The 19,785-nt window shown below is 43.6% G+C and overlaps 1 protein-coding gene across 4 annotated transcripts in view; it reads left to right on the top strand.

Moving 5' to 3' along the window:
* Nucleotides 1–19,785, top strand: part of PHKB (phosphorylase kinase regulatory subunit beta) — a 239,896-nt gene that overhangs the window by 12,160 nt on the left and 207,951 nt on the right. For 2 of the 4 annotated variants that reach the window (XM_029075682.1, XM_007672119.4), the window contains exon 3: nt 801–812. The exons of the other annotated variants lie outside the window; for them this stretch is intronic. In XM_029075682.1, the coding sequence (XP_028931515.1) occupies nt 801–812 (12 nt within the window). The remainder of the gene's footprint in view (nt 1–800; nt 813–19,785) is intronic. 4 annotated transcript variants of the gene reach the window in all.

Genomic DNA, 19,785 nt, shown 5'->3' with positions numbered 1-19,785 from the left:
GTAAAATGGGAAAAACCTTGCCTTCATCAAAACTCAAGTTCTATGAGGGTGAAAGCTGAGCCATGTATCTATCAATTAATGAGTGGTATTTATTGAGCAATTCCAGTATGCAGGAGAACTATACTACGTGCTTGAAAGAGTACAGTACAGCAGAGTAAGTGGACATATGCCCTGCCCACAAGGAGCTTACCATCCCCAGGGGGAGACAGACTTCAAAATAAATTTCAGATATATATGCATAAGGGCTTTGGGGATGAGGCTGAGATATTTAAGGGTACTTGAGGGGTTTTTGAGTTTCTTTGTTCTTGAAAGTAAGAAATCATCTCCATCTGAGTTTTGTGCTTGTTTGATCTCTTAGGGGAAGCCCGCTCTTGTGGTTTCATAATAGATGTCATAGTTATCATATCTCCAGTGAAGCGTACTTTAATGTAGAATTAAAACCACAGCGGGGTTTCAGGATTAGAGAAAATCTATAAAAAAAGGAAATCTGGAAGATGTTTTTGAGGGTGTAAGAAATATATGCATTTTTCAGGAGGTGCTATTCTCCTCGAGTCTGAGGTGTGCATCTTTACAAATGACATAACAGTTTTTAGAAAGATTTTTGATGGGCCAAACTTGTCATTATTAAGCATTATGCTAATTTACTGTTATTGGACACTGACCATCATTTTCTTCTCTTAATCAAATCTTTTTTTAACATGACTCTCTTAAAGGTATTACTTTGCTCTAAACTATTAGAATGGGGTCTGTATTTTTTTAAATGCAGTAATAGTTTCTCTTTTTTCCCCTTGCTACTGAAGGCAAATTTTCTGGTAAGTACCACTGAGAGAGTATTCTTTGAAGTTGAAACTTGCTATAATAATCTGAATGACTGAATGTACGCATTTCCAGGTGTATAAGTTTTGTCGATCATTGCGAAGAGTCTCTTCTAGGTATGTGTTCGCTCATTTCTCTGAAATCAAAGAACTCACCTAATCAGTTCTACTTATTCCTCAGCAAATAAATCCACAACCTCAGTAATAATCCTGCCTGAGAACTGCAATAATGAAAGTCATATAAAGTGGAGGAAGTTAAGAATTACTGGAGAGGGCTGCAAATGAATTACAGTTTCTGTTTTGAAATTGCCACTAGATTCTTTTTCAACCTACTGCTGCATATATGTGTATGTGTGAGAAAGAAAGCTTATGTTCCTTATTTAAGAACCTGAAGATGAGGTCATTGGCAAAGTCCTATCCGTGCATCCGTCTTTCACTGAAGAGAAAAATGAGGAATCCTATTTTTTATGTTCCTTCTGCGCCGATGTGTTTACCCATTACTACAGAAGCTATCTGCTTCTGAAACTGTCAGCGTACTAACTTTTGGAAAGCCTCCCCTCAAGGAGGGCGATTTTTCCTTTGATTGTTGTCAGCCAGTCAGTTCCATTTGCTGCGATATTCTCCCAACAATACTCTGCTATATAATAATAATGTTGGTATTTGTTAAGCCCTTGCTATGTGTAAAGCACTGTTCTAAGCGCTGGGGGGATACAAGGTGATCAGATTGTCCCTCATGGGGCTCACAGTCTTCATCCCCATTTTACAGATAAGGTAACTGAGGCCCAGAAGATTGTGCTCCATTTTCTTCTCTTTGTTTGCGTGTGAGCCCCTTTCTCTGTACCGTCTCCCGGCTGCCCGGGGACCCCCCTATTTTCCCCCCCTGTCAGTGAAGCTTTGAGGCTGAGAGACGTGCCCCAGCTCTAGCTAGCTGACTATGTGGGAAGAGGTGGTTCTTGCTTTCTGATGCGTTTGGCTCATAGGCTGCGCTGATGAAACCGTTAAATGAGTTGGAGGTGTCTGTGTATATCCACATTTTATTGCCATGTCAAATGGGTCCTGCCTTAAAGCCCTCCCTTGTCGAGGATCTGTCCGATTAGCAACAAGACTTCTGTGGGCCTCAGTTACTTCATCTGTAAAATGGGGATGAAAAGTGTGAGCCCAGTGTGGGACAAAGGACTGTGTGTGTGAGCTCAGTGTGGGACAGGGACTGTGTCCAACCTGATTAACTTGTTTCTACTCCAGTGCTTAGAACAGTGCTTGTCACATAGTAAGCATTTAACAAAGTACCATACACTGCTATTATATTATTATTATTGTTATTATATTATTAGTAGTAACACCTGGAGAGTTCCCAGTTCTCTATCAGTTTCGGGAGGAAAGAGTCAGGCAGAGGCATATCCATTCCATTCCTAGCTTGGGCAGTGGCTAGCTCTAGTGGAAGGCAATTGGCTAGAAGTTAAAACACCCCCGTGCTGGGCAGCAGTGACGTAGGAGAGAGTCGAGGTGGAGAATCAAGTTTACTGCACAGAAGGAGGCAGTGGTAAACCGCTTTCGTATTTTTTCCAAGAAAACTCTGTGGATAAACTATCAGAACGATTGCAGATGGAGGTGGGGGGGTTCTGGTAGAGATGTGTCCATGGCATCGCTATGGGTCAGAGACGACTCATTCATTCATTCATTCAATAGTATTTATTGAGTGCTTACTATGTGCAGAGCACTGTACTAAGGGCTTGGAATGTACAAATCGGCAACATATAGAGACAGTCCCTGCCCTTTGACGGGCTTACGGTCTAATCGGGGGAGACGGGTAGACGAGAACAATGGCAATAAATAGAGTCGAGGGGAAGAACATCTCATAAAAACAATGGCAAATGAATAGAATCTGGGTGATGTATATCTCATTAAACAAAATAAACAAAATAAATAGGGTGATGAAGATATATACAGTCAAGTGGACGAGTACAGTGCTGAGGGGGTGGGACGGGAGAGGGGGAGGAGAAGAGGGAAAGGGGAGAGAAGAGGGTTTAGCTGCGGAGAGGTGAAGGGGGGGTAGAGGGAGCAGAGGGAAAAAGGGGGGAGCTCAGTCTGAGAAGGCCTCTTGGAGGAGGTGAGCTTTAAGTAGGGATTTGAAGAGGGGAAGAGAATTAGATTGACGGAGGTGAGGAGGGAGGGCATTCCGGGACCACAGGAGGACGTGGCCCGGGGGTCGAGCGGGATAGGCGAGACCGAGGGACGGTGAGGAGGTGGGCGGCAGAGGAGCGGAGCATGCGGGGTGGCCGGTAGAAAGAGAGAAGGGAGGAGAGGTAGGAAGGGGCAAGGTGATGGAGAGCCTCGAAGCCTAGAGTGAGGAGTTTTTGTTTGGAGCGGAGGTTGATAGGCAACCACTGGAGGTGTTTAAGAAGGGGAGCGACATGCCCAGAGTGTTTCTGCAGGAAGATGAGCCGGGCAGCGGAGTGAAGAATAGACCGGAGCAGGGCGAGAGAGGAGGAAGGGAGATCAGAGAGAAGGATGACACAGTAGTCTAGCCGGGATATAACGAGAGCCCGTAGCGGTAAGGTAGCCATTTGGATGGAGAGGAAAGGGTGGATCTTGGCGATATTGTAAAGGTGAGACCGGCAGGTCTCGGTAACGGATCGGATGTGTGGGGTGAACGAGAGAGCCTAGTCAAAGATGACACCGAGGTTGCGGGCCCGAGAGACAGGAGGGATGGTCGTACCATCCACAGTGATAGGAAAGTCTGGGAGAGGACCGGGCTCGGGAGGGAAGATGAGGAGCTCAGTCTTGTTCATGTTGAGTTTTAGGTGGCGGGCCGACATCCAGGTGGAAACGACCCGGAGGCAGGAGGAGATGCGAGCCTGAAGGGAGGGGGAGAGGACGGGGCGGAGATGTAGATCTGCATGTCATCTGCATAGAGATGGTAGTCGAAGCTGTGAGAGCGAATGAGTTCACCAAAGGAGTGAGTGTGAATGGAGAACAAAAGAGGGCCAAGAACTGGCCCCTGAGGAACTCCAACAGTTAAAGGATGGGAGGGGGAGGAGGCGCCTGCGAAGGAGACCGAGAATGACCAGCCAGAGAGATAAGAGGAGAACCGGGAGAGGACGGAGTCCGTGAAGCCAAGGTGAGATAAGGTGTGGAGGAGGAGGGGATGGTTGACAGTGTCAAAGCCAGCTGAGAGGTCAAGGAGGATTAGAATGGAGTAGGAGCCATTGGATTTGGCAAGAAGGAGGTCACGGGTGACCTTAGAGAGCAGTCTCGGTAGAGCAGAGGGGACGGAAGCCAAATTGGAGGGGGTCCAGGAGAGAGTGGGAGTTAAGGAATTCCAAACAGCAAGTGTAGACGACTCGTTCTAGGATTTTGGAAAGGAAGGGTAGTAGGGAGATAGGGTGATAACTGGAAGGGGAAGTGGGGTCGAGAGAGGGTTTTTTTAGGATGGGGGAGACGTGGGCATGTTTGAAGGCAGAGGGGAAGGAGCCATTGGAGAGTGAGTGGTTAAATATAGAAGTTAAGGAAGGGAGGAGGGCAGGGGCGATGGTTTTTATAAGGTGAGCGGGAATAGGGTCTGAGGCGCAGATGGCGGGGGGGGCACTTGCGAGGAGGGAGGAGCTCTTCTCTGAGGATACTGCAGGGAAGGATGGGAAAGTAGGGGACTCGACGGCCTAAGGCAAGTATTACTGTTACTTTGAGAAATTTGCTCCTGTGCCTATTAGATTGTGAGCCCCAGTGGGACCGTGACAAATTCCCACTTGTATTTTCTCTCCCAGGGCTTAGTACAGTGCTCAGCACACAGGAAGCATTTTATAAATGCTATTACCACTATTGCAGAGGGAGAGGATAAACCAAAGTAAAGCTGTGACACACTACGTGGCTATTCTTCTGTGACTAAGCAGAAATGGTTGGAGAACAATCACTCTTCCCCGCTCCCAAACCCTACCGAAGGCTCACCTCCTCCAAGAGGTCTTCCCAGGCTAAGCTCTCCCCTTTTCCTAAACTCCCCTTCCCCTCCGCCTCACCTCAACTCGCATCCTTTGCTCTACCCACCCCCCGCCCCCCACAGCACTTGTGTGTATATATGTACATATTTTTAATTTTATTTATTTATATTGATGCCTGTTTACTTGTTTTGATGTGTATATAGCTCTACTTCTATTTATTTATATTGATGCCTGTTTACTTGCTTTGATGTGTATACATCTCTAATTCTATTTATTTATATTGATGCCTGTTTACTTGCTTTGATGTGTATGCATCTCTTATTCTATTTATTCATATTGATGCCTGTTTACTTGCTTTGATGTCTGTCTCCCCCATCCTAGAGTGTAAGCCTGGTGTGGGCAGGGATTGTCTCTCTTTATTGATGAATTGCACTTTCCAAGCATTTAGTACAGTGTTCTGCACACAGTAAACTTCTCAGTGCTTCAGTTTCTTCATTTGTAAAATGGGTATTCGATACCTGTTCTCCCCCCTATTTAGATTGTGAGCCCCATGTGGGACAGGGACTGAATCCATCCTGATAGTTGCATTAACCACAACTCTTAGAACAGTGCTTAACACATATTAAGTTCCAAACAAATACCATAAAAATTATTATGATTTAGCTCCTGGTGTTTGAAGCTTCAGACTGAATTAGTAGGCCCTCTTCATAATAAGATTGTAGGAAATAGCTTATTTTTTCCCTTATCTATTCACTATGGATTTGAAAGTGCCTTTTTTTCCTCCCAATTAGTTGTAATTCCCTGAAGGCTAATCAAAATTTCTGTCTCACTATTCATTTGATGGAGCTCTTTCAAGGAATTTTCAAGTCGCAAGTCAGATAGCTGACCAAAGTTAGCAGCTAACAAATTAAAGTTATTGACTTAAATTGTCGAGTATACACGTGGCTTAGTGGAAAGAGCACGGGCTTGAGGGTCAGAGGTCATGAATTTTAATCCCGGCTCTGCCACTTGTCAGCTGTGTGTCCTTTTATTCACTGTGGTTTTTTTTCTTAGGGAAAAAGAAAAACTTTGGACTATTTCACAAAGATACTAGGAACAAACATCTTACTACTCGTATTATCAAGTTTCTACTCCTCAGATTGGATTTTTAAGTTTAGATCTTTGGTGGCAATCCTCAGATTGGGAAAGAGAAGGAGTTCAGGTAGGCTGATGAATTCAACTAAATCTAGTTTTAGGAAAGAAATGGAAATTGTGCCTCAATTACCTCGTCTGTAAAAGGGGGATGAAGACTGTGAGTCCTCTGTGGGACAACCTGATTACCTTGTATCTAACCCAGTGCTTAGAACAGTGCTTGGCACATAGTAAGAGCTTAACAAATACCAACAGTATTATTATTATTATTATTATTAAACCAGTTGTCAGCTGTGTGACTGTGGGCAAGTCACTTAACTTCTCTGTGCCTCAGTTCCCTCATCTGTAAAATGGAGATTAACTGTGAACCTCACTTGGGACAACCTGATTACCCTGTACCTACCCCAGCGCTTAGAACAATGCTCGGCACATAGTAAGCGCTTACAAATACCAATATTATTATTATTATTATTAATAAACACCTCTTCAAACAGGACAGGCCCCTCTAAAGGGAGTCATCATGAACTACAGTATATTTAGGGTTTTTCTGTGTGTGAAGACTCTTTTGGCTATGAAAGGTGGACTTCACCTAAGATAGCAAGAACCTTAAAATTGGCACTGCAATTTTGTTTGAAATGTGGTTGTAAGAGTGAATAAAAGGAGGAAATATTAAGGAGGAAAGAAAGAAAATTTCGGCTTCCAAGATTCACAACATAGAATAGATTGAAAAACTTCTAGAAACAGACTTGAGTTGAAATATATTTCTGAAAATTGAAGTTTACTTTTGTGTGATTCAAAATTTATTGGAAAAAAGAAAATTTCTTCAACATTGAAAAATGCATGAGAGAACATGTTTTAGTTTTTCTGCATTTTCATTGTGTCATTTAACAGTCTGGGCCTCACTGCTTTAGCTGGTAGAGAAGAGAGAAACTCTTTACCCTTGTTATGAATTCATAAGTTGCTTAAATAGAAAAAGGCAAACATATACAGTATCAAGGGGGATTATGTTAAGATTTTGACAGTTCAACAACTTATTTACATGGCAACAACCGAGAATAAAATGTTTCAGTTCAAACCTGATGTGTTTCCCCAGATATTTTATTAGCTATCCACTGCCCTGCTTGGAATAGTCAATTGCTGACAAATTTTCTACTAACTTTAAATCTGGATCATTATATTATCAATTTATTTTTTTAAATAGCTAAGTTGTTATTGCAAATAATGTTTTTTTTTCCCATCAATGCCTCTCCTGGTTTCTGATCAAAACCCCAAACTTAGTTTAATCACCGTGTGAGTGTTTTTGCCAATTTCCATTTCTTCCCTAAAACTAGATTTAGTTGAATTCATCAGCCCACCTGAACTCCTTCTCTTTCCCAATCTGAGGATTGCCACCAAAGATCTAAACTTAAAAATCCAATCTAAGGAGTAGAAACTTGATAATACGAGTAGTAAGATGTTTGTTCCTAGTATCTTTGTGAAATAGTCCAAAGTTTTTCTTTTTTCCTAAGAAAAAAAGCACAGTGAATAAAAGTAAGGTAATTCTGGAATCTATTTTCATGTACAAAACAGAACTTCTTATCTTCCCGTCCAAGACCTGCCCTCCCCCTAATAATAATGGTACTTGTTAAGCGCTTGCTACGCGCCAAGCGTTGTTCTAAACATTGGGAGAGATACAAGTTAATTACATTGGACAGGGTCTCACAGTCTAAGTAGGAGGGAGTAGGATTTAATCCTCATTTTACAGATGAGGTAGCGGGGGCACAGAGAAGTTAAGTGATTTGCCCAAGAGCATACAGCAGAGATGTCTTTCCCATCATTATAGACTATATCTCTATACTCCTTACCTCACAGGCCCATAATCTTGGCGTTTTCCTCGACTCATCTCAGTCATTCAACCCACATATTCAATCTGTCATTAAATCCTGTCAGTTCTACCTTCACCACATCACTAAAATCCGTCCTTTTCTCTCCATCCAAACTGCTTCTCCGCTGGTCCAAGCGCTTAACCTAACCCACCTTGACTATTGTGCCTGCCTCCTCCCTGACTTCCCTGCCTCCTGTCTCTCCCCACTCCAGACCATACTTCACTCTGCTGTACAGATCTTTTCTCCAAAGAAAAAAAAAGTGCAGTCTATGCCTCCTCTCTCCTAAAGAGCCTCTAGGTTGCCAAGGAACTCCTTCCCATTAGCTTTAAAGCACTCAGCTTGCCCTCTCCTGTCTTATCTTACGGATCGCCTCCTCCAGCCCAGCCCGCACACTTTGCTCCTCAAGCACTGTGCCCCGAACTCATCTGTCTCACCGCTGACCCCTTTCCCGTGACCTTCCTCTGGCCTGGAACTCCCTCCCCCTCCATGTGCACCAGACCACCACTCTCCTTACCCTCAAAATCTTAATAAGGTCACACCACCTCCAAGAGGCCTTCCCTGATTAAGGCCTCTTTCTCCTAGTTCCCTCTCCCTTCTTTACTGTCTATGCACTTGGACCTTTGTGCGTTCGGTATTCACCCCTCTCTCAGCCCCACTGCCTTCGTGCACATATCTATACATTATATATTATAAATGATTTATTTGTATTAATGTCCGTCTCCCCTCCTAGACTGTAAACTCGTTGTGGGCAGGGAACGTGTCTACCAGCTCTGTTTCGCTCTCCCAACTGCTTGGTACAGTGCTCGGCCACAGTGAGCCGGCAATAAATACCTTTGATGATGAAAGCCTGTCTCCCCTTCTGGACTGTAAGCTCACTGTGGGTAGGGAACATGTCAAACAACTCTTAGTACGGTGCTCTGCAAAAGTAAGCGCTCAATAAATACCGTTGCTGGATTGATCCTTTTACATGTGCAAATATCTATATGCCTAGAGATATTAGTTATTATGGTATTTGGTAAGCGCTTACTACCTGCCAATCACTGATCTAAGCACTAGGGTAGGTCCAAGGTAATCAGATTTCCCACATGGGCCTCACAGTCTTAATCCCCATTTTACAGATGAGGTAACTGAGAAACAGAGGAGTTAAGTGACTTGCCCAAGGTGACACAGCAGACAAGTGGCATCTGATAAAGAGTCCGTTGGCAGGAAGATGTGGCACAGGGCAAAGGTCAGCCTGGGGATACCATTTGCCCATTTGACATTTTAGCCCACACCATCACTTTTTCGTTAGCCGGGGACGGATTATCCAATCGATATATTAGCATTGCTGCTGCCTCTCTTTTGTCTAGATTTTTTCCCCCGACACTCGTTTCACTGCTCATTAGCAGCTCCTTCTGGGGAAAACAAGAGGTGAAGTAGGTTCAGTAGTCACTGTTGCTCCCTCTTATCTTGTCTTATGCCCTCGAGGCATATCCGACCCTTAGCTGCACCACGGACACATCTCTCCCAGACGCCCCGCTCTCCATCTGCGATCGTTCTAGTAGTTTATCTGTAGAGTTCTCTTGGTAAAAATCCAGAAGTGGTTTACCATTGCCTTCTTCCACCTGGTAAATGAGTCTCCGCCCTCGACTCTCTCCCGTGCCTCTGCTGCCCAGCACAGGTGAGTTTTGACTTGTAGCAGATTCCCTTCCACTCGCTGGCCATTGCCCAAGCTAGGAATGGAATGGACAGGCCTCTGCTTGACTCTCCCTCCCATAGCCGAGACTGATAGAGTGAGAGGAGCTCCTTGTTAGGAGCTCTAAAATACAAGTGAGGGAATGAGATTGAAACAGGTTTGTGATGTCTCAAGGTTTGGTTTTATCTGTAATTATCTACTCCACAGAATCGTGAGTTGATTATATTGTCAGACTTACGAATAGGGTAAAACGGCAGCATGCTGAGGTTAGGTAAAGTTCGAAGCTCATCAGTAGAAAATGCCCCCCTCCTAATATTAAAGATTAACATGAGTAATTTTTAAAAAATATTCATTCATTCATTCAATAGTATTTATTGAGCGCTTACTATGTGCAGAGCACTGTACTAAGCGCTTGGAATGAACAAGTCGGCAACAGATAGAGACAGTCCCTGCCGTTTGACGGGCTTACGGTCTAATCGGGGGAGACGGACAGACAAGAACGCTGGCAATAGAGTCAAGGGGAAGAACATTTCGTAAAAACAATGGCAACTAAATAGAATCAAATAGAATCAAATAGAATCAAATAGAATAAAATAGAATGGCAACTAAATAGAATAAAATAGAATCAACAAACATATATCCAAATTCTCCCCTCTCAAAATTAAAAAAATCAGGTTACAAATGATCTGTGAGTAGCTTCCTGAATTAGGTAGAGACAGCTCTGATGGAACTGATGGTTCTTGAGTTTCCTGCTTGAATGCTGCTCTTTAGTGTCTAAGCCCTCTTTTCCCCCCTTTCCCTCTGCTCCTCCCCCTCTCCCTTCCCCTCCTCTCAGCACTGTACTCGTCTGCCCAATTGTATATATTTTCATTGCCCTATTTATTTTGTTAATGAGATGTACGTCACCTTGATTCTATTTATTTGCTGTTATTTTAATGATATGTTCATCCCCTTGATTCTATTTATTGCTATTGTTATTGTCTGTCTGTCTCCCCCAATTAGACTGTAAGCCCATCAAAGGGCAGGGACTGTCTCTGTTACTGACTTGTACTTTCCAAGCGCTTAGTACAGTGCTCTGCACATAGTAAGCGCTCAATAAATACTACTGAATGAATTAATGAAACTTCCTTTAAATTTCCTTTCTCTTTTCTGTGCTGCAGAAAAAAGATGAGAGAGAACTCCTGATGGATCGCTCTCTGAGCTTCGTAGAAATGTTTGGTGTTAATTGGTAGCATCTGAAGTCTTGTGTTAATTGGCTGACAGATAAGATGAATAGGGAGACTGAATTGGGGACCCCTTCATCTTTTTTTTTGGAACAGAAAAAATAAGCCTGGTTTAATTTAGCTGTTTATGTTCAAAGTATTTTTATAAAGCTAATATACTTCCAAAAAATCCTGATTAGGGTGGGTCTTTAATTTTTAGACTTGGAAGCCTCCTATGTGGCTATTCTATGTACACAGCGTGGCTCAGTGGAAACAGCACGGGCTTGGGACTCAGAGGTCATGGGTTCTAATCCCGGTTCCGCCACGTGTCAGCTCTGTGACTTTGGGCAAGTTACTTAACTTCTCTGTGCCTCAGATACCTCATCTGTAAAATGGGGAGTAAGACTGTGAGCCCCACGTGGGACAACCTGATTACCTTGTATCTCCCCCAGCGCTTAGAACAGTGCTTGTCACATAGTAAGCACTTTACAAATACCATCATCATCATTATTATGTTCATTCAATAGTATTTATTGAGCGCTTACTATGTGCAGAGCACTGTACTAAGCGCTTGGGATGAACAAGTCGGCAACAGATAGAGACAGTCCCTGCCGTTTGACGGGCTTACAGTCTAATGGGGGAGATGGACAGACAAGAACAATGGCACTAAACAGCGTCAAGGGGAAGAACATCTCGTAAAAACAATGGCAACTAAATAGAATCAAGACGATGTACAATTCATTAACAAAATAAATAGGGTGTCATCAAGGTGCATTTGAAAAGACTGCAGGCAACAGTGAGGCTGGAACATTTTAAGCAGGTCTATCCCAGCTCTGCATCTTTTCACTTCCATCTGTTTTCCAAACAAGAAAGTTCTCAAGATGAGGAGCAAATCCAAGGAGAAATCAATGTTTTGCCCAAATTTAAAAGTATGATTAATCGGCAGAAATCTCAGTTCATATTGTCCTCTCTCAAGCTCCTAGTACGGTGCTCTGCACACAGTAAGCGCTCAATAAAGGTGATTGATTGGTTTGTTTTCATTTGGCAGTAGATATTCTTTGAAGATTCAAATGCACTTTGTGTGTATTTTCCTAACAACTGGAACAAATGTACCCAATCTCTCAGACAGTTGTCACACTAATAAATATGGAGTTCTCCCGTATTGGAGCCGGGAAGAGTGGGGTGGTTATGTTCTTGAAGAATTAGCATCTTAGAGAAGGTGGATGATTTGACGGTACCATCATGCTTGACACTTTTTGATATAAATTCCTATTATCTCCACCACTAGCAGAATGCTTTACACCACTGTCATGCATTATTTTACTCTTAAATATTGCAGAGTTGTAAAATCACAAAGGAAAAATACAGAGGACTTTACACAATACAGAACAATAAGGCAGAATTACTAGTATCTTTTGAGCACTTATTCGGCAGAGCACTGTAATAAGCTCTTGGGAAAGTAAAATGGATTTGGCAGACATGATCCCTGCCTCCAAGGAGTTTACAATCTAGTGGGAGAAAAAAATGTATAGAATAAATTCCAGGTAAGGAGAAGCTGTGGAGTTCAAGGATATTTACAGAAGTGTGATTGATTGATAAATGCTAATGAGAAGTGGGAGTGTGGGTGGGGGGAGTTGGAGGTGACTATCCAAGTGCTTAGTTGAGAGGAAATGTCAATAGGGTGGGGAGAGGAGAGATTAAATAGGCAAGGGCTCCTAGGGGAGATGTGATTTTAGAAAGGTATTCATTCATTCAATAGTATTTGTTGAGAGCTTACTATGTGCAGAGCACTGTACTAAGCGCTTGGGATGTGCAAATCGTCAACAGATAGAGACAGTCCCTGCCCTTTGACGGGCTTACAGTCTAATCGGGGGAGACAGACAAAAACAATAGCAATAAATAGAATCAAGGGGAAGAACATTTCATTGAAACAATAGCAAATAAATAGAATCAAGGTGATGTACATCTCATTAACAAAATAAATAGGGTAATGAAGATATATACAGTTGAGCGGATGAGTACAGTGCTGAGGGGATGGGAAGGGAGAGGGGGAGGAGTCCAACCCGATTATCTTGTATCTTCCCCAGTACTTAGAATAGAGCCTGGCACATAGTAAGCACTTAAATGCTATTATCATTATTATGATTATTATTAAAATGGGGAGAGAAGTAGTCTGCCAAATGTGAGGGCAAAGGAGCAGGAGGCCATGAGCAAGAGACCAGCAAGTGAGGCAAGAAAAGAGGCACAATGCATCGGTTGGCTTGAAAGGAGCAGAGCATGTGAGCTGGAGTGAACGAAGGGGAGAAGGGAGGATAATAGTGGGGACAGAACTGATGGAGTGCCTTCAAGTCATTGGTCAGAGTGTCTGCTTCATGCCAAGAGGAATGGGCAGCTGTTGAAGGAGTGGATTCGGAGCAGTGCATTCATTCAATCATATTTATTGAGCGCTTACTGTGTGCAAACTGCTTAAGTGCCCCGAATGATGTTTTAGAAAAGGAGGGGCCAGGGCAATAGACCGAAATCCAGACTGGAGAGAATGGAGGCAGGTTGGAGTTGTTCTCTTTTATAATGGTTCTCTGTAGGCATATTGGTCTCAGGGTGTGCCCAGGGGTTTTCTGTAAAACCACCTTCTTCATTTCAGCATGCAGAGTTCAAGCATCTATAACACTTAACTTCTCTGTGCCTCAGTTGCCCCATCTGTAAAATATGGATTAAGACTGGATTAAGACTGTTGTCGAATTGTACTTTTCGAGCCCTCTGCACACAGTAAGCACTCAATAAATATGACTGGATGAATGAATGAATGAAGACTGTGAGCCCTCATGGGACAACCTGATTACCTTGCATCTATCCCAGCGCTCAGAACAGTGCTTGGCACGTAGTAAGCGCTTAACAAATACCATAATTATTATTATTATAAGGATCCACCCCCATCCCTGTTCATGCATCCAGCACCTCATGCTGTCCATTTTAGTACATTTGCAGCGCAGAGAGGGGAGTGAACTAAAATGAGCAGGAAAAGCCATAAGCTCCATTGAGAAGCCGGGCTTGCGCATGCAGAGTAGAGGGAGGCCAGGTCATTCGTTCCAACAGTCTCTGGTCCTGCTCGTATCTTCGTGGTAACATGGCTCCCCCACCATTTTGCCACCTCTCCATTGCGGTGCTTTGACTCTGCTAAAGTTATGAAGGGGAAAAAACAAGAAAGAGAGATGAAGGTTGAGTGAGAGGATCAATTAGGGAAGGATCATTGCAGAAGTCCTGGTCCAGAGAGCTGAGAAAGTGGCTTGAGTAAAAGAGACAAGGTGATGCAAGATTGTGGACTGTAAGATCCTCGTGGGCGGGTATCCTTTCTCCTAATTCTGTTGTTTTGTACTTTCTCAAGCACTCGATAGAGTGCTCGGCACACAGCACTCAGTAGAGAAGCAGTGTGGCTGAATGGAAAGAGCGCAGGCTTGGAAGTCAGAGGTTGTGGGTTCTAAACCTGGCTCCGCCACTTTTCAGCTATGTGACTTTGGGCAAGTCACTTAACTTCTCTGGATCTGTTACTTCATCTGTAAAATGGGGATTAAGACTGAACCCCCCGTGGGACAACCCTATTACCTTGGATCTCCCCCAGCGTTTAGAACAGTGTTTGGCACATAGTAAGTGCTTAACGAATATCATCATTATCATCATTATTATTATTAATAAGAAATACCATTGCTCTGCATAGTGATGATGGTAATGATAATGACACTTATTAAATGCTTACTATGCGCCAAGCCCTGTTCTAAGTACCATAGATCCAAGTTAAATGGGTCGGACGCAGTCCCTGTACCACGAGGGGCTCACGTTCTGTGTAGGAGGAATTGAGTGCTCAATAAATGCCATCTATTGATTGCAGGGGGACCCTGGTAGTTCTGTTTTGTTTGCTCATCCTGAGCATTCTATTAGTTCAGCACTAGCCCTTCTCTAGTGTCTTGTGTATGACCAATGAATGAATGAATTAATTAATTAATGGTACCCGTTAAGCGCTTACGATGTGTCAAGCACCATTCTAAACGCTGAGATAGATATGAGTTAATTAAGTTGGACACAGTCCCTGTCCCCCATGGAGTTCACACTCTTAATCCCCATTTTACAGATGAGGTAACTGAGGCCCAGGGAAGTTAAGCGACTGGCCCAAAGTCAAGCAGACACGCAGCAGACATGTGGCAGAACCAGGATTAGAACCCAAGTCCTTCTGACTCCCAGGCCCATGCTCTATCCACCAAGCCACACTGCTTCTTAGCAGCTACATCTGTCTTGCTTATCGATCCTAGCCAAGTCATAGACATGGCTCTCTTTTCACCGTGCAGCTTTTTAAAGAATCCCGGGTGATGTTACCTAATGGCTGTCTCCCCTTTCAGAGTTGCCGTATTTAAGTAGAAGATAGTCCAAATGACTGAATGAGAGCTGTTTGTAATATTGAAATTTACGCAGCATTTATTTGAGCAACTCAAGTATGGTTGACTAGAAGAGTTCTCTGGGCACCTGTGGGATGAGTGCCTCAGTTTGTAGTCTTTTCAGGCTGTCCTTCATTTCACGATCAGAATAATGTGATGGAAGTAAGTGCCGGCCTTCTGCTGCGTTTGATTTTTGGGTTTTTTTTGTTTTTTGCCTTTCTCTCGCGTTCTTGTAAGACTAGATTTAAATGCAGAATGAGCATGGGAATGGGAGGTGGTGCTTCAAATGAAAGAATGTAATTTCCTTTGCATGGAAAGGAAACAAGAAGACGTCCTCAAATTATCGACATCAAACCTCCGAGAGCGTGAGACTGATTTTCATTATGGCTGCTTGATATGAAATTGGTTTAGTTTCATTTGGAGTGGGCACTGGTGGAGGCTGAATAACTGAAATATATATTGCTTTGACTTCAGTTTTCAGTTCAAGTTTTTCTAAAGTAAAATTCCCGAAATAACATTCTAATGCAAATAAAACTCCCGAAACTTTGAATAATCTTTAATGCTCACCTGTAACTCACCTTTTTCAGACATTGAATACCACGAAAAACTAATACTCCGTGAGGAAGTACGGTAAAATTAAATTGCAGTTTATGAAAGAATAGCCAAGGGCATTTTTAAGCCCAATTGTAAGGTTTGAATAGTTTATCATTTCCCTGGAATTCAAGAAGTATATTAATAATTAGGGATAGTGGTGATATAGAATCATTTTAAATATGTATGCTGAAAAAGCGATGAGCCTTGGATGACAGTGTCAGTGGAATTTATTGAGTGCTTCCCATGTGTAGAACACTGTACTAAGCACTTGGGAGAGTACAATACAACAGAGTTGGTATAAATGCTCCCTGCCCACAATGTGCTAACTGTCTAGAGGGGGTGACAAACATGAATATAAGTAAATAACTTACGGATTTGTGCATAGTGCTGTGAGGCTGTGTGTCAAATGAATACCAAATGCCTAAAGGGAACAGAACCACTCTCTCAGGATCGCACCTGGAGAGTTTCCAGTACTCTACCAGATGGGAGGAAGAGTCAAGCAGAGACAAACCCATTACATTCCTAACTTGGGCAGTAGCTAGCGAGTGGGAAGCCATCTGCTACGAGTCAAAACTCCCCTGTGCTGGGCAGCGGGGACACGAGAGAGAGTCGAAGGTGGAGACTTAAGTTTACTGCGCAGATTTTTCCATTTTTTTTACCAAGAAAACTCTAAGGATGCACCACCAGAATGATTGCAGATGAAGGTGGGGATTCTGGGAGAGATGGGTCTATGGGTCAGAGGTGACTCCACAGCATAAGACAAGAAAAAGTATGGATCCAAGTGTATGGATGACACAGATGGGAGGGTCGCTTGAAGAAGAGAGGACTTCACTGGGGAAGGTTTCTTAGAGGAGATGAGACCTCAATAAGGCTTTGAAGGCGCGGAGGCCAGAGAGAGGAAGTGGGAAAGGGGTTGGTGGTGAGATAAAAAGGATCAAAGTGAGTAGTTGATAGAGGAGAGAAGTGGGAAGTCTGGATTGCAGTAGGAAATCAGGGAGGTGCGGTAGGAGGGGGCAAGCTGATGGAATGCTTTAAAGCTGATGGTAAGGAGTTTCTATTTGATGGGGAAATGGGTGGGCAAACACCGCATGTTCTCGAGGAACGGGGAGATGGACTGAACTTTTTTTTGGAAAAACACGAACAGAGCAAAGTATACCCTGGAGTGGGGAGAGGCAGAAGGCAAAGAGGTAAGCGAGTAGCCAGATGCAGTAAAGTTGGGATAGAATAAGTGCTTGGCTCGACATAGTAGTGGTTTGGATGGAGAAGAAGGGGTGGGAGTTAGCGTAGATGTGAAGGTAGAACCGACAGGATTTAGTGACGGGTTGTAGGAGAAAGGTGAGTCAAGGACGGCACCAAGATTTCCAGCTTGTGAGATAGGAGCGATAGTGGTATTGTCTACAGTGATGGGAAAGTCATGGGGAAGACAGGGTTTGGGTGGGAAGGTAAGGAGGTCCCATTTTGGACATGTTTAGTTTGAGGTGTCTGTGAGACATCCAGGTAGAGATGTCCTGAAAGCAGGAGGAAATAGGAAAATGCAGGATGAAGTTAGTTATTGTCATGACAAAATATGATCCTTTTTGTAACAGAAACCCCTCTCTCAGGCATGTGTAGCACAGGATAAAACCTGACAGCAGCCTTACCCTTTCCTCTGCTCTCCATTTGCTCCAAACTGTGCTCTTCTTTTGGTTTTCAGAATTTTAAGATATATGTACAGTAGCAGGCAAAAAGCTAACAAAAAGCTGGGCTATGTTATCAGAGAAAGGTTGGAAAATTAAACAAAAGGCCCAGTTTTGATCTGACAAAGAGCCATGGTACACCATGGAGAAACAGCGTGGCTTAGTGGAAAGAACCCGGGCCTAGGAGTCGGAGGACTTGAGTTCTAATCCAGCCTCCGCCACTTGCCTGCTCTGGGACCGTGGCCAGATAACGTAACTTCTCTGTACCTCAGTTACCTCATATGTAAAATGGGGCTGTATTACGCATTCCCCATCCTACCTAGACTGTGATCCCCATCTGGGGCAGGAGCTGTGCCCAACATGATTGTCTTGTAACTTGGTAGTTCTGGTCACTTCATCTTGGGAAGGCCATAGAGCTGGAGAAAGCACAGGGTAAGATGAACAGGTACTGGGTTCACAAAGTGGGCAACCAGGAGAAGTCCAGGCAAGATTAGCAGGGGATGGAAAAGCTCTGGTGTATGTGGGGAGGCTGAGAAGATTAGTATGTACAGGTCTTGAAAGACAGAGGCTGAAAGGAAGTTAGTAAATCCCATAACAACAGAACAAAAAGGTACCCTTTGCAGGCTAAAAAGGGTAGATTTAAAACAAACAAAAGAAAATAGTTCTTTATGAGGCAGGTGATAAATACGTTTGTGGATTTTATAACCACAGGTAGTGGTAGAGGGTGAACATATTAGAGTCAAGACACGTTTGAATAAATTCCCACATATGTTTGCTGTCAGTGGTGTCATCTTTGAGAACTCGAGTAAGATGACCTGAATTATGATCAACTTTGGTGCATTGGGTATAAGGTCAAAGGGAATGAGGTTGAGGGGTAGAGATGAATGAAGAGGGAAAGATAGTGGGGAGAGAGGAAGGGGCCTTTATCTCCAGCTGCTGCTAGGACAAGAGAAACTCCATTCGTGCACTGCCCACCACTGCATTCCAGGCGGTAGAAGTGAGGGTTCCCAGAGCGCAAGTATTGAGCTTTCCCCAGCACCATCAAATTTACTAGAAATATTGCAGGAATCTCTGGCTGCACTAGAAACTGGGTGGATGCAGAGACTGCTTCTGCTAAGGAAGAGACTCCACTCCTCTAATTAATAATAATAACAATAATATATTTAAGCGCTTACTACATGTCAAGTGTGAACTAAGAGCTGGGGTAGATACAATATTGTATTGAGTGCTTACAGTGGGCAGAGCACTGTACGGAGAACTTGGGAGAGTACAATACAGCAAGCGTTGTTAGACTTGTTCCCTGTCAGATTGGGCTCACAGTCTAAGGGAGGAATTGTCTAAGGGAGAGTCTGTAATCTACAGATTACGTAACTGAGGCTCAAAGAAATGAAGTGATTTGCCCAAGGTCACACAGCAGTAAGTGGCGATTAGAACCCAGGTCCTCTGACTTCCAGAGCCATGTTATTTTCCCTAGACTACACTGTGACACATCCCTGCTGCTGCTTCTGGAATGTGTCCATATGGATGGATGGGTCCCCTGGGGGCACCCTACTGAAAATGGGATTTATTGGCCTGGGAAATATCGTGGCCTAGTGGAAAGAGCATGAGCCTGGGAGTCCGAGGACCTGGGTTCTCATCCCGCCTCTGCCACGTATCTGCTGTGCGACCTTGGGCTAGTCGCTTAACTTCTTTGTGCCTAACTTGTCTCATCTGTACAATGGGGATAAAAACTGTGAGCCCCATGTGGGACAGGAACTGCATCCAACCCCAGCGTTTAGAACATTGCTTGACACATAGTAAACACATAACAAATGCCCCAATTATTTTGGGTCTCTGCCACAGGTCTTTGTGAAACTGATGGAATCCTAAAATTCTTCACTAAGCCACCTAAAGAGGTATATTTAATCACATTCTAAAGGGAAAAGTAGGGATCTAGAGGGGAAATTTGATTAAAAGTAGGGATCTAGAGGGGTGTTGAATGCAACAGCTAGAACCAGAATGGTCAATGAGGGCAACTTTTAGGTTATTTCTTTAAGCTTTTTATTGCTTCTACCAGGGACAGATTACCAGGGTGGATGGACAATTGATTTGATCCAGTAATGGTCTCACTGATATTCTTAGGCAAGTGCCAGAAGGAGCCCAGAATGGGTCAGAACTAGGTTCCGGTAAAAGAAAAAGTCCTACAAGTAGCTTTTCTCATATGAAAATAGTGTAGTCATGGTGGCCATCATGTCCCTGCCCAGGCCGGCTCTGGTAACGGTGGAGCACTCATTCTTTCAATTCATTCGGTCGTATTTATTGAGCACTTACCGTGTGCAGAGCACTCAGCCCCAGCCCCATTTTCATTTGGTTGCCAGCGGCTGTGCCTCAGTCGATCAGTCAGTGGTATTTATTGATCGTTTACTGTGTGCGGAGCACTGTGATGAACACTTGGGGGCTCACAATAAAATAGAATTGGTAGACATGATCCC

The sequence above is a fragment of the Ornithorhynchus anatinus genome, chromosome 11, assembly GCF_004115215.2.
Source record: "Ornithorhynchus anatinus isolate Pmale09 chromosome 11, mOrnAna1.pri.v4, whole genome shotgun sequence".
Classification (NCBI taxonomy): domain Eukaryota; kingdom Metazoa; phylum Chordata; class Mammalia; order Monotremata; family Ornithorhynchidae; genus Ornithorhynchus; species Ornithorhynchus anatinus.
The sequence above is the reverse complement of the archived record's forward strand: the minus strand, read 5'-3'. Positions and strand labels throughout refer to the sequence as shown.